General features: G+C 39.1%; 1 protein-coding gene across 1 annotated transcript in view; it reads left to right on the plus strand.

The window, feature by feature from the left end:
* Itgb6 (integrin subunit beta 6) overlaps nt 1-15,536 on the plus strand; it is a 66,674-nt gene that overhangs the window by 14,446 nt on the left and 36,692 nt on the right. The window contains exons 6-7 of the mRNA XM_027937997.2: nt 1,000-1,161; nt 4,286-4,381. Of these exons, the coding sequence (XP_027793798.2) occupies nt 1,000-1,161; nt 4,286-4,381 (258 nt within the window). The remainder of the gene's footprint in view (nt 1-999; nt 1,162-4,285; nt 4,382-15,536) is intronic.

Below are 15,536 nucleotides of genomic sequence, written 5' to 3' on the forward strand. Positions count from 1 at the left end.
GACCTAGATCAGGTGAATTTAGTTTTGGAATAACTATGGTTAAAAAAAAAAAAAAACAATCAAAAGCAGAACATTAATGAAAAAAGTAAAAATGCCCTGAATCAGTATATACCTATACTTAAGATCAGCTATCTATTGTTCTGGAAACGGAATAAGCCTTAGAAGCCATTCTGTCTCTAGGACATGCTAGGATCCTTGCTCCTTTCTAATTGACTGACACGTATTCATGAGAGTGGGTGTCTGTCTTGAGACAACAGCCCTTCTTGGGAAATTCAGAATTGGGCAGGCCTGAAGCTTCTAGAAGGTGGGAGGGCCAAGGAATTAGAGGAAGAGGAAAAGGATAAGCAGGAAAAGGCTGGAACAGGTAGGATGAGTTTCTTGCCTAACTAGTTCCTAGCCTGATATGCTTTAAAGGCGAAAGCTCTGCTAAGATACAGACTCCATGTGGACAACCGCAACAGCAGGACCTTGAGCCCGCCTTCGATGAGCAATTCTTCTATTTGTATTAGTTCTATAATCTTTAGATGACATCATTAGAAAGAGAAATATATACCTAAGTGTTGCATGACATTTTAATGCAACAGGCTTTCTTTGTACCATTTTTTATTGCATTTTTGACTCATTTTGCTTGAGCTTGGATTTGGAATTATCTATGACCTCCCCTACCGCCTCCCCTCATTTTTCTGGCTCATTGAAAGTTGGACAGCAAAAATAATTAAGTATGTAAACATCAAGATCAACTGAATCCTAATCATCACAGAGCTATTTTTTTTTCCTGAAGCATAAATCATCTGAAAATGTTATCCAGGAAAAAGCAAATGCCACAGAATTTCATGTGTTTCCTATATTATCAATTCACAATAGATGAAAGCGGATAAATTAGATAGACCAACAATATATTTTTTTTAATAATGCAAATGTGTCCGAGCAGAAGTGATCCACATTCAATAGGTGCCTGCCTCTCTCCAATGCAACCCCAATATTTCTTTATCACTCTAGGAAAAGATCGGCTGGCGGAATGACTCCCTCCATCTTCTGGTCTTTGTGAGTGATGCCGATTCACACTTTGGAATGGACAGCAAACTGGCAGGCATCGTCATTCCCAACGACGGGCTCTGTCACCTGGACAACAAGAATGAATACTCCATGTCAACTGTCTTGGTGTGTAACCCACACTCTGTGCTGTTGTCAGGGCCACAAGCAGGCGAAGGAAGCAACAACTGCTGTAACACAACACAAAATAGCTCTCGCTTGAGAAAGCAGTGCACGTTTCCTGATCTGAGATTAGCAAACTGTCCCCTCTCAATCCTCACCATCATTAGAGGTTTCCTGGAGTATGTCTGAGTTGTGGGGACATCTGAGAAGTTTGGATATGCTATAACAGGCGATCCCAGAATCTCTCCAACTTCTCCAAGATCCTGAGCTTAGCAAAAAGCAGTGATTTCTTTGTGTTCTCAACTATGGCCCTAGAAAGGGAGGTCTGGACCAAACAGTAGCACCTTGGGATTGCTGTGAATGACTGCCCCTAAATCATGCCATGCTTCTGATGGATATGGGGTTCCCTGGGAAACAACTAGTCGGGTAAGGCTAAGTTAGTGCATATTAACATTTGACCTATCTTTTTGGCATTTAAAAAAATGATGGTGCCATTTTTTAAAAATCAACTTTTGTAAAACAAGTCAAAGCTTTTTTGGGATACATGATCTCATCTGCCCTCAACAGAACCCTGTGTATCCAACCACCTTCCCTGAACAGACTATGTGGCTGCTGTTTGTGTACATTATTCCTTCCACTTGGGATGCCCTTCCTCCTTGGCTGCCAGGAAACTCTTAATTGCTCTTTAAAACCAGCTCAATCATTACTGCTCCCAGAGAGTCCTCTTTGACTTCCTTGAGGCCCCGGAGCAATAGTCTCTCCCTTCACCCTTATACATAGATGTCTTCTTACACATCTCTCTGAGGAGATGTGTTTGCTTACATCTGTCTGTCTTTACTGCATAGATCCCCAGGGCCACGGCTGGTTTATTATCTGTTTCCTGGCAGCGTAGTGCCTGGAACACAGTGGGCATTGACTAATGTATGAAATAGAGTTGAATTATGAAGCAGCCACCCAGGTAGGTCACATTATCCCCATGGGACACAGGAGAAAATACAATTCAGAAAAATCAAGCCACTTCCTAAAACAATGATGTCTAAATGAAAGGGATGAAGGGAAGAGAGTGAAAGTCCACCTTTCTAATATCAATTGGAAAATCTATTCTCTGTAAGCTAATAATTCATAAATCACTTGGTACCATTCTTTGACCTAAATTTCTACACTTCAACATGAATGAGTGTCTATAACTTTTGATCAGTTGTATTCATATATATATATATATATATATATATATATATATATATATATGTGTGTGTGTGTGTGTGTATTCTAGTATCACATAATTTTACTTTCCATATTACAATAGATATGAGAATACAATGTTTTGTTTTTAGTCAATGAAACTATTTTCAGACAGGAAACTGTGATAAATGAATTCCTTTTCATTACCTTTTCCTTGCAACTTTTCAAATGTCCCATAATAGACATCTTGAAAATAGGAAGATCATATAAGTAAATGCTCCCGATTGCTTAATATGACCTTCTTGTGTAACATGTGTTCAATTCACTCCTGCTGAATAAGCTGTTACACATGTGCAGAAGCCTTGGACTATTTACACACCCTGGGTCTTTTGAGCATTTTTTAAAATTTTAATTTTATTCTTATTTTTATTTTTTGGTATCAGAGATTGAACCCAGGAGTGCTTAACCACTTAGCTACAACCCCAACACCCTACCCCCACCCTTTATTCTGAGACAGTCTCACTAAGTTGCTGAGACTGGCTTTGAACTTGTGATCTTCCTGCCTCACCCTCCTGAGTTGCTAGGATTACAGGTATGTGCCACCACACCTGGCCCTTTCAGCATTTTCTAGGTACTCACAACTGGGCCAGATTCCTGGGGCCACAAAATAATAAGATGTGGTTCCTGGCCTTGAACCAACAATATAGTTGTGGAAATTAAACCAACAGATCTTATTCACATAGAAAACAGGATTCCATGGGGGCCACGTGCTGCGATCCTGGCTCCTGCATGCACAGCAGCTGAGAGACACAAGAATATGTAGAAATAAGCAGGGACTAGCACTGGCAGGATTTAGGCTTTAGGGTGAGGTATGCTTAAGGTTTGGGCAGTTGAGAAGCAGAAGAAATGGAACAATTCTTGTGTCTCTAATAAAATTCAAATATGAAAGAAAGCCCATACACATCCAAATTTGCAGCTGGGAAATGTACCTGAATATTTTAAGCAAAACTATACCTTTCTCTCAACTTGAATTGGTACCTAAAGATGACTTCAGACAAAAATACTGCAGTAGTGCAGAAAGTATATAAGAACACATCAACTAGTGTACAGGAGGGCTTATTTTCAGTGTTCCTCCATTTTGGCTGACTTCAGTCATAAATGACGCATTCTTAATTTATGTAGCTGCTTACTACTCCCTTATCTGAGTGTCTCTTTGTGCAATATCCACATTTGGATTCATATGTGCTTATGTTTTCCAGATTGGGAAAGTAATGTCTATCTTCAAATTTGATAATTAATGACTGCTTTTATTTTTTGACGTACTCATATCACTTGGGAAAGAATCTGTCAATGGACAAGAAGTACAATGTGTTTCTAATTATCCTGTAGGATACTATAAATTCATTGATGACATTAAAAAGGCAGTAATACCAAACTCAAGAACCAGTAAAAAAAAAAAAAAAGACACCTGTCTCAAATCAGACAGATGTAGGAAATGTAGTGTGTCATTTTCAGAAGACTGTTCCTTTCTTAACCTTCGTGTCACCCTCATCTAATTCCAGGAAGGGTTTCAGAGCCACAAGAGCCACCTCAGACACATACATTATAGTCTAATTGCCCCTCCCCACCCAAACATTCTTACCTTCTGACCAGTAGCATCAGGAGAAGAAATGTGTCTCTATCCTTGAAAATATGATATGCTGTAAGAAGTGATCTTTCAAATTGTACACAATACACTACATTAATAGGAAGTGACTCTTAGGATTTAATTGAACTCCTAAGATTTAGGAAACAATTATTGAAGCAACTAATCAAAAATGCTAATCGTGTATTTGTTTACATAGAGTGATATAATAAGGCCTGTGAGCAGTGAAATGTCTAACTCAGTAAAATATTTTTCTATATTCTTTTATTAAGGTGATACTTAAAATCTGTATGTTCCTTTTAGGAATATCCAACAATTGGACAACTCATTGATAAACTGGTGCAAAACAACATGCTATTGATCTTTGCTGTAACCCAAGAACAAGTTCATTTATATGAGGTAAGCAAACAAATCTAAGAAATTCTTTCAGGGAGATGATGTCATGAAACTATCTCGTGAGTTCAACGCACAGGAAGGCCATTAGATAGATAATCCTAATACATACCAGATGCACTGGGCACTTGACAAAGTAGATTCATTTATACCTTGTAGTTTAAATGAGAAAACAGAGGTGTGGTGGAGAGTGAGGGCAGACATGGTAGAACATGGAAGTTATGGAAATAAAAAAAGGTGAGCTGGAATAAAGTACTAGTAAACACAGGACCACCTGCCTAGAGGGAAATTAGTCTATCTCCTCTTCAACTATTGCATCGGATGAGAAAAGAGTTAACAGAGAAAATAATGAAAGTGGGAGGAGAATTGGCTTTAAATTCTTTGACATTTCTCCATTAAATTTCCAATTTATAGTTTAAGGCTTTAGATGGAAGCACCATTTACAAACAGGGAATTGTATCATTAGATGAAATGATGTTTGTAAGCCACCATGTAAACAGTAAAACAGGGGCTGGGATTGTAGCTCACAGTAGAACACTTACCTAATGTGTGAGGCAAGCATGGGGTTCGATTCTCAGGACTGCACATAAATAAATAAAGGTCCATTGAAAACAACAACAGAAAAGATTAGCAAAACATATATGCAAATGTAAAAGACTTCTATGGTTTCTTTCCAGCCTAAGAAAAAATATATGTCAAACGATGTTAATTGAGGTACTAAGAAATGATCTACTCATAATCTGCAGTTTCACAGAGAAGAAGGAGACTTTAGAATGGGCCAAAGAAAATGTGGGGAAATCAAATTATCTGTGTCATCTATGCAGTAGTGTCAGATACTCCTAAATCTAGAGTCTGACCTCTTATTCCTTTTGAAAGGACCTCTTAATTTGTTTGGTGAGTTCACAGGGCGGGGGGAACTCAGATTATTTAGCAGAAGCCTTTGATTAAATGTACTCACTACCAAGCACAGTTCAGCCATGAACTTGCATCAGGTTCTGTAGAAAGGATCCAGGAGGAGATGCTATCTTGCATTTTTAATGAGAGGAGGGTATTGTACTCCCAGGTGAGATTGCCTTCTGCTGCAAACCAAGGAAGTCCCTTGCAATCCAGCTGCTCAGAGACCATGTGGGTTCACCTGATCTGGGCATTTTCTTAAGGCTCTATATTATGTGATACCTGTTTCCACTGGTTTTAAATAGTAGTTGCAGTAAAGATTTTTTTTAATAGCCCCAAATACAATAGTGAGTCTATTCTGCCTTAGATCCTTAAGGCTAAAGTGAGAGGACCCTGGGGGTTACAACACCTCCTCCCCAGCAAGGCTCCAGCTCAGAAGGGGGAGTAGGAGCCGCGTACAACTTGTCTTCGAAGGGGAGTCTGGGGAACACGATTGATGATCATGAACACAGACTCCCATAATTCACTTTGGTAATAGTCTTTAAGACTCACAACTCATTTAGACGCCTCCCCCGAACTGCTATTAAAAAGACAGAGGAAGATGAAAAATAACTATGTGGCAAAACAGAATCTGTTGGATTTAAGCTAGTTGTATCCACGGTTCCCCTGTTGCAAAAGAAACGATCATTTCCAAGGAAAACACCAGATTAAAGCTTGCCTGTAATGTAACAGCAGGACATTTATTTTGCCTGCTTACTAATCTCATTATGAGGCGAATTTATGTTCTGTCATGTTCTGTGGACTTTGCCATCCAGGCTCCACTAAATTCAAAGGGCACTTTCAGGAAGCCAGGCAGCAGACCCGGTCGGCAACTCATTCTATGACTCTGGTTGTTTCATTATTTTATTTTTATTCTGATGGGCTCATCATTTCATCTGCATTAGCGGGGCCAGGCGGCAGCCTGGTCTAAAGATAATGACAGCAACATTGCACTTCCCTGAAGGCTGCACACAGCATGAAAATGCTGATCTCTTGTTTTATTGATAATGAAAACTGAAAATAGACCAATAATGGCTGTGCTGCCTTTCAATTTAAATCTCTTAGAAGGAGCCCTAGGTGTGCAAGAGTCCGGTGCAAACTGGTGTTTGGATAGAAGGAAAATAACCACCAAAGAATGAAAAATAAAGCCAGTGATAGGATAAATAAAGCAACTAAGTGTTGAGATCTAATGAAGATTCCAGAAGGCCAGTTGTTCACCTGAGTTCTGTGCTAAGCGTAGCTTGGTGCCTTCGCAGCGGGCAGGGGATGATCAGGTTCAATGGCGGCTCTGTCTTGCAGTACATAAGATTTATGTTGCCCACTCATGGAATGCAGGAAAAATGACCTTTTTTTTTTTTTTTCAATAATTTTGGTAAGATGCTTTAGACTGCCCAGGTGCACAGTGTTGCTCTATGTTGTTGTAACAGAGGAACAAACAATGGAAAGGGTACAGTAAGCAATTTCATCTTCAGCAATATAGACTACAGTGTGCACCCCAGACTCCTGCAAACTGATGGTTTTGAGCAAACTTATTATTATGAATAGTTTCCTGTTTGTCCAATTATAGGGTTCAAAAGATAATGATAGATAATTGAGTGAGCAGTAGGTAGTATATTACATTCTAGTGCTAAATACCATTTTGAATCAGGATTCAATTACTCAAGTTAAAAAAAATGTTTATATCTTCTCCGTTGTTTTTAAATGTTTACTGTTAATTTACATTAAGATAGTATCAGGCCACTAAACCCCAGCTGTCTAATTTGACTAGTCTTTCCTTCCTAGTGAGATAGTGAGATAAAAAGCAATTAAATCACTGTTCTTCACTACATCATCAAATCATGTTATGAATTACCTCGGGTTATTTGCAAGACTTTACAATATCCTATATCTTTTCAAAATGTCTGCATCTGGCTGGAAAAGAAGATTTTTATGAAGTTAATAGCAATAATTATTATATGACCTGGTGTTGATGACGTGATGTGGAAACCCAGCACCCAGAAAATAAACAAGAAGTTCATTGGGAGAGTTACTTCCAATTTACTTCAACTTCTAATTGGGCTGTAGAGGGTCTTGTTTCTGTAGTTATTAGGACAGAGTGATGTATCTAAAATATGGGAAAACAAGGGTACAAACAGATTTTTACACCATCAAAGTGCTCTTTTTTCCTAAGACAAAAAGCCCTCAATTATCACCTTAATTATGAGAGTATGGTGGGTCTTGCTCATCCTCCTGTTTAAGGCAATTCTTGATACACAGGGTATTTGTTGAATGAATAAAAAGTTCAATAAAAGCACCTGACCTTTTCTAAAATTGGGTCAAATATTCTAACGAGGGATTTGAGGGTTTGTATGATAAATACTTATCAAGGTTGAGGAAGCCCAGGCACACAGAGCAGGTGGAGGGCACCTAACCATTACTAGGACCCTCTGCAGACCAGGCTGTTTCTTCTTCCACCTTCCACCCTGGACCCAGATGGCACAAGAGAGGAAAGCAACACTTTGCCATCTTTCTTAGGACAACCGGCTGGAGAAGCTCCACAGCCTTGCTACGGGGCCATGAGAGGAAAACCCCTGAGCAATTACCCACCATCATCAGACTATTAGATCTAAAAACAAGCTGGAAGAGCAGCCACAATATGCCACAAGCCAATGTTCTTTTGTGGCTCATGAAAATTATACACTGTACTCAAGTTTCAATTTTTCAGGAATCAATAACCTCGTTATTGTTTCACCCTGCTTCCTTCTTCTGCCTCTTTTGAACTTTACACTGTAGCAACAGAAAAAAAAAAAGGATGATTTTAGTGAAAATAAAATCATCTGGGATTGAACCCAGGAGTGATTTACCACTGAGCTATATCCACAACCCTTTTTATGTTTGATTTTGAGACAGTCTTGCGATTGCTGAGGGTGGTCTCAAACTTTCGATCTTCCTGTCTCGGCCCCCCCAATTCACTGGGATTATAGGTGTGTGCTACCGTGCCTGGCAAGAAATTGCTTTTTATTCAAATGTAATGGGAAAGATTTTGATTTCTCCTGAATTGATGGTATCTGGAAGGAAAGACTGAGAAGTGCCAGCTGCCTACACTTTCCTCATTAGTGAAAACATCCCTCAGAAAGGGAGGATTTGGAAATGAAACTCCTATCCTCAGATTATCATTCAGAGCTGTTGGGAGTGTTTTCCAGACTAATTAGCAAATCCCACCCATGAAAAACCATCAGTACTCACCACTTCAATCACACGTGGTACTTTTCTCCTAAAGAACCCAAATCCTCATAATCCAGAAAATATGCACTCAGTAAAAAGAAGGGACAGATTTAAAGGAAGGCCTTCATGAGATACCCTCTTAGGCCAACCCATGTAGAAATATGAGATTTTATCAATACACGATCTGAGTGTTTCAGGATTCACACAATGCCTGCAATATCCAGTGTATCATTGCAGCAAAATGCTACCAACTGCATAGTCATTCATTCATTCATTCATCCAACGTCTCACGAGTACCTCCCATGAATCAGGCTGGCACTGGTGATTATAGTGGACAATAAGACACAGTCCCTGCCTCAAGGATCCTCATAGAGCATTTACAGATTTGGAAACCAATAATTTGCCTGAAAAAAAAAAGAATATGGGCATTTTAGAGACAGTGTTCTGCTACAAAACCCCATGGTAGAGATTTTCTGGGGACCCAGAGTATTCATGTATGTCAGTGTTGTTACTCCTTTTGATTCTGGAGCAGCAGATTAATTGGCAACCATAAAACTGCTTTTGAGGCTAATAGTATCATCATGTTGAACTAAGTCCTTCACTTCACACGGGTGAAGACGGAGGGCCAGAGATGATATGCAACAATGACTGTGATAATAATAGCATAGTAGGGGATGTTTGCAGAGAGTTTATTAGGTGGGGATTGAGAGTGTGATACTCATTTTATCATTTAAGCTCTATCTTATGGCTATAGGAACCTAAAATAGCAAAGAAAGTTGCTTGTGAGAACCAAGATTTGGATCCAGACAATTTGACTCTATAGCTGAGATAAACTGTAGCTGGACCCTGGCTGTTGTAGGGAAAGCATATGCCAACTCCCAAACACTAACATACAGAACAACAGCCTTTAAAATAAAATAACCAACTTTAAACTTCACTTTAAAAGCACAAAGCCCAAGGGTGGAGCAGAGCTGCCTGACAGATGAACCAACAGATGAATTTCCTTTCAATGACAGAGTCCTTCAAGGCCAGGAAACACTTGACCTAGGGTCCTTTACTGTTGCTGTTAATTTAGATGAATAGAGCAATTTAAACATGTGTTGACTTGGAAAAAAGAGACAATTAATTCTGCCCTATGGATTATTTAAGCTCTGAGTGGTAAGAAGAGGCCACACAGCCAAGGAGCATTAAGTCTTTGGCCAACCGTCTAAAACTGCTACCATCTCCAGTAATCACTCTCTCTGGTTCCAGTCAAAGGGCCATGGGAACCGACAAAGGCCATAGATTTATTATGATGATCTAGTTTGAGCATCCAAAAAAAAAAAGAGTAAGATAAGCAACACCCAATACCTCCTGCCAAGTTTCTTCAAATCTTAACCTTTTGCCACCATATCTGCTTCAGGCCTTTTTTTTTTTTTTAATTTAATTTAATTTAATTTTTTTATTATTGGTTGTTCAAAACATTACAAAGCTCTTGACATATCATATTGCATACATTTGATTCAAGTGGGTCATGAACTCCCATTTTTAACCCCTATACAGGTTGCAGAATCACATCGGTTATACATCCACGTTTTTACATATTGCCATACTAGTGTCTGTTGTATTCTGTTGCCTTTCCTATCCTCTACTATCCCCCCTCCCCTCCCATCTTCTCTCTCTACCCCATCTACTGTAATTCATTTCTCTCCCTTGTTTTTTTTTCCCTTTCCCCTCACTTCCTCTTATATGTAATTTTGTATAACAATGAGGGTCTCCTTTTAAAGAAAGAAAACATCACAATTGCCTGCAGTATAGCTGCCCATTTATGCCTCCCTTTTTTCCAGAGAAGTAACCAGCTTCCTCAACTTGGTACTCACCATTCTCACTTTTTTTTTTTTTTTTTTGCTATTAAAAATATTTGTACAGCCAAAAATAATTGTGTAGTTATGGCTTACAAGTTTAATTTTATATAAGCTTAATTTACATATTATTTCTACAATTTGATTTTGACTATTAAAAATCTAGGCCTGATCACTGCCAGCTTTGACATTCAGTGACTGATCCTGAGAAGGTTTATTATTATGAATTCTAATGATTTTTTATTATATTTTATTATTGTGGTAAAATATTTATAACACAAACGTTGCCATTTTAATCATTTTTAAGTGTACAGCTCTGTGGTGTTAAGTACATTAGCATTGCTGAGCTGATGCTCTGAGTTTGAGGCTCACCCATGTACACCCCAGTAGCTCCTGTGGATTGCACTCCACTACTGTGCATGCTCTGATCAGCATAGGTACCACAACAGGTTCTTCCTGTGATTGAGGGTATTGGATCACTTCCAGCTGTGTAGATCTGTAAATGTTGCAGTTGTGCATACCCTTGCACTCATATTCTCTTGTCAAAGATCCACATTTGTAAGTGATGTTCCTGGGTCACAGGGGAATGGCATCTTCCATTTTACTGGGTTTGTCTGAGTTGCCTTCCAAAAGGATTATATCAGTTACTCTCCCACCAGTAGAAATGTGGTCAAAACAAAACAAACTTCAGTTACTTTTTCTGGTTACAAAATTAACACATGTCATTTGTTAAAAAAAAAAAATGCAGTGGGAACGGAATACTAAAAAGCATAAGGAAGAAAATACAGATCAGTCATAAACTAACCCCCTTAGACATAGCTAACCATTGTTGACATTTTTAGACTAATTCTTCCCTGTCTTTTTCTTTGCATGTATTTACATATTTTAACATAATTGGCATCATGCTGTACATAGTAAGTATGTTCAAATTTTTAATGAATTTATATAGTTATAGTCTTAGAATGACATAAAAATTAAATTGTACTCAGTTATACATCAATTATTTTTATTAACAAGAATAACTTTAGATGAAGTCAAGGTATCCTACAAAATGACAAACATATTTGCCATGCATAGAGGGTGTCTGCTTTCAAGTAAACACGAACTTGCCCTCTTCGAATCACCAGGCCCCAAACCTGTGCATGTACTTCACTTTTACCTCCTGGGTGGTTGCTCTTTAACATACTCACAGGATACATGGTGGTAACTTTTTTACATGTCCATGTTCTACTTCAATAGAAACAACACATGATTTTTGAGTATCATTTTCTTATCCTGGAAAGTGCCCTGTGTTGGTAAGGGCTCTAACATCTGTGAATAGTCTCTAAACTGCAAGTGCTCAAAACTGTAATCCCTCTTCTCCTTGCTTTCTCTGGGTTCCACAGGAAGAGAGGATTCCTTGTTCAGTCGCTAATCTACCCCTGCAGCCTTTCACAGGTTGCATTTGGCAACTCCACGTATGTGTCAGTGTTTGTGACACTGACACTCAAATTACAGCTATGTTTACGAGCAACGCACCCCAGCTTGGACCACAATGCAAGAGTCTAGAAGGAACTAAGTATTATCCACATGGTACAGCCTTTAAAACAGCCACATATGGCAATAACACCCAGAGGACAAATTAAATTGACAACCTCCTTAACATAAAGTTTGGGAGTATTATATATTTTAATTCCATGCTCAACTATGCTACAAATGGGGCTAATATTAATTATAGTATAATTTAATATTTTATTGCCCCTGCAATACTGAATCTTCAGAAAGTAAACAACAAAAAAATTGAAAGCTATTTGTTGAATTTGAATAGTTTGTGCACACTTTATTCATTTTTAATTCAGTGGCTGATCTACTTATTCTGTAGAGTTGTTGAATTTTACACACAAAAATATAGGATACCTATCTAAGCTTCAATTTTAAATAAACAACAAATACTTTTTAGTCTATGTGTGCCCCTTGGTATATTGGGGACACACTTATACCAGAAAAACTTCCATTGTTTTTCTGAAAATCAAACTTAACCAGGCATGCTGTGTTTTATCTGTAGTGTATCATAAAGAGTCAGATAGTAATTTAAGCTCTGAGGGCCATATGGTGTCTGTCATGACTACTCAACTCTACCATTGTTGCATGAAGAGTCAGGGACCATAAACAAATGCATGAGTGTAGTTACAAAAAATAGGTGGAGGAAAAATACCGTCCACAGGCCATAGTTGCTGATCCCTGCTTTCATCCATTCAGTCCTTGCACTTTTATTTTTTGTGCTTTCTGTGTGCAAAGCACTGAGCATGGCATTGGGAGAATAAAAATCAAGTCCTATTTTGTCTTCATGGGCTTAGTCTATTGCAGAAAAATGGGTAGGAAATAATTAGTGAACAAATAACCAAATAACATTAATAGTCTTGTCAGAAAAATGGAAAGTAGTGTAAATTAATTGAGAATACCAATGGGGCAAGAGTGATCCTCCCTTGGATGGATGAGATTTTTTGGAAAGACTCCTTTCAAGAAGTGATAATAAAGCAACAACCTAAAGGTTGAGGTGTTTTTAAGAGGTGAAGGCATGTGCAAAGGCCCTGAGCCAGCAAAGGATTCTGTGTTCAGTGTGTTTGAGAAACTGGGAAAAATGCCAATCAGCTTGAAATGAGCAAGGATAGAAAGAGAGGAAATGGCGGGGGTGGGGGGGGGTGGGCTGGAAGAAGACCCCTCAATCTTGAAGGCCAAGGAAAGAAAGCTTGGTGCAAATCCCTGGGCCACAGACATTTAAAAATACCACTTTAGTTGCTGAGTGTCGATGTCATAGGTGCATGACAGGCTGAAAACTCTATATGAATTATGGGTACTAAGGTTTAAAAGAATAATGCTTAATTTCTAAATTTCCACAATTCTTCTTGGACAGACCCTTGTACACCTACAATTCTCCAACTTTGGTGCCTGTTAGAGTCATCTAGCAAGCTTTTTAAAAACCCAATGCCCAGACTATTCCCAGATCCATAAATCATCATCTCCTGGGCTGAGAACCAGGCACCAAGATTTTTTTTTTTAAAGCTCTTCTGACATATCCAATCACCCATCCCAGGAGCTTATAAACATGTAGATTCTTATTCAGGAGGTCTGGACTGGGGCTTGAGATTCTGCATTTCTAAGCAAGCTTCAGGAAGATGCTGATGCTGCCAATCCACCTGCCACACTTGGAATATCGAGGGCTGATAGCTCCTTAGCAGTCCTCGCACACACACCTGCTTGCTGTTTTCTTATCCCCTTAATCGCCTTCTACTATCATCCTTCAAAATTTTATTATCTGCTGTTGGTAGCAGCACATAGGCTGCTACCAAACCCCACATTGCTTCCATTTTAAAGGGGCTTTCTACAGATGAGAAACTTGCCTTCCCCAGCAAAGATCCACAATCTCTCTGCAAAGGCAGGGTAAACTTATTAAGAGAAGCTCTGAAGTATCCTCAGTAACAAATACTCAACCCAGCCTCTTTGTTCTCTGAGTCTCTATTCTCCAATGCCTCTCTGTGCATTTGTTGTCTCGGAGCAGTCATGCATTGTGGGTCCATTCGTCTTCCCTTATCACTCTGTTACTGCCGCTGAGCACTCATTCAGCTGTACACTACGGCTTCTTGGCTGACAAGATAATTACATTCTGTGCAGACTGGGAGAAAGACAGGTAGTGCTCAAAGTTCCAAAGACGACTACCTAGTCGTTGCTGGTGCAGACTTCAAGATCAAGCACCTGATCTAATTAGCACACTCCCAGGCTACCTGCCCTACTATGGAATGCTGACAATTGAAAGCCCGAAGGCAAAGCAGATATCATGCAACCAGAGACAGACATTCCCACTACCCTTGTGCCAGAAACAATTACAGGTTCTTTTTGGAATCTTGGGTGTCCTAGTAACGCAGTCAAGCCTGGGGGTAAACTTTTGCATAATACCAGGAGCCCTGCATTTACCACCGATAATGAACATGAGAACCAGAGAAATAAACCTCACAAGAATGAAAGACCTCATGGGAAGAAAGCCTTCTGATTGCCTTCAGAAGAATTTATTTTAGCAAACCCTGCCCGCTCCAGTTATGGAAGAACTCTTCTCCACAAAAGTGAGCTTCACCAGCAAAGAGCTGTTTTCCCCTGACCAGATAAATAGCACAGCACAGTCCCCTGGGACTTTTTCTTTTCTTTTCTTTCTTTCTTTCTTTTTTTTTTTTTTTTCTGTCTCTGTGCATTTGCTACTTCCTGCATTTCTTTCAAGGTGTAGGCTTTGAATTTGAAAGTTATTATAATCACAACCCTTTTTCTCCCTTTCTTTTTGCTTTGGGTAGAAGTGTCCTGTAATCCCAGAGAGTCCCTATATGTACATATAACACATTGTTATCTTTTAACTTTCTAATGAAACGCTCATCTTCACTTGCTTCTGGCATTTTCATCAGTTCCTTCTACAGAAACCTGGTAGAACAGAGGATATTAATCTTGGAGTCAAGATCTTTCTCTACCACTTTATGACATCTGTGTCTGGGCAAGGTACTCACCTGTCCAGTTTAAACTAGGGGTATAAAGTTAAAGAAATCAGAATATTAAAGAAACCAACCTATTCCTGTGTTATAAATTGAAGCCTGTCCCCCAAAGAGATATGTTAAAATCTAACATCTAGTACCCCAGATATGATCTTATTTGGAAATAGCGTCATTGCAGATATAATATGTTAACATGAGGTCACACTGGATAGGATAGACCCTTGGTTTAATATAACAAGTTTGGAATACCATGTGACAAAGTGTTAGGGATTGGAGGGATACATCTACAATCCAGGAAACTTTGAGGAGAGGATTTCTGCCACCATAGGTAGCTAGAAAGACGCAAGGACAGCTTCTCCCCAATAGGTTTCAGAGGAAGCCTGTCCCTGCCCACACCTTGATCTCAGTCTTCTAGATCCCAGAACTGTGAAACAATAAACTTCATAAGCCACCCAGAATGTAATCACTAACAGGAGTGATCTGGTTCAGAGATCTGTTACTGGCAGAAGTGAGTTCAGATCTATTTTCTGGGGGATAACTTCAGGCAAGTTAACTAAATTCTCTGGGCCTCCGTATTTTGGCATTAAAACAGGGATAGTGTGATACTTAAATAATAGTGTGTCTGGGAAGAATGAGAGGATGACACTGCCAGGCAAGGATATGAGCCCTAGT

This window comes from Marmota flaviventris, chromosome 11, assembly GCF_047511675.1.
Source record: "Marmota flaviventris isolate mMarFla1 chromosome 11, mMarFla1.hap1, whole genome shotgun sequence".
Classification (NCBI taxonomy): domain Eukaryota; kingdom Metazoa; phylum Chordata; class Mammalia; order Rodentia; family Sciuridae; genus Marmota; species Marmota flaviventris.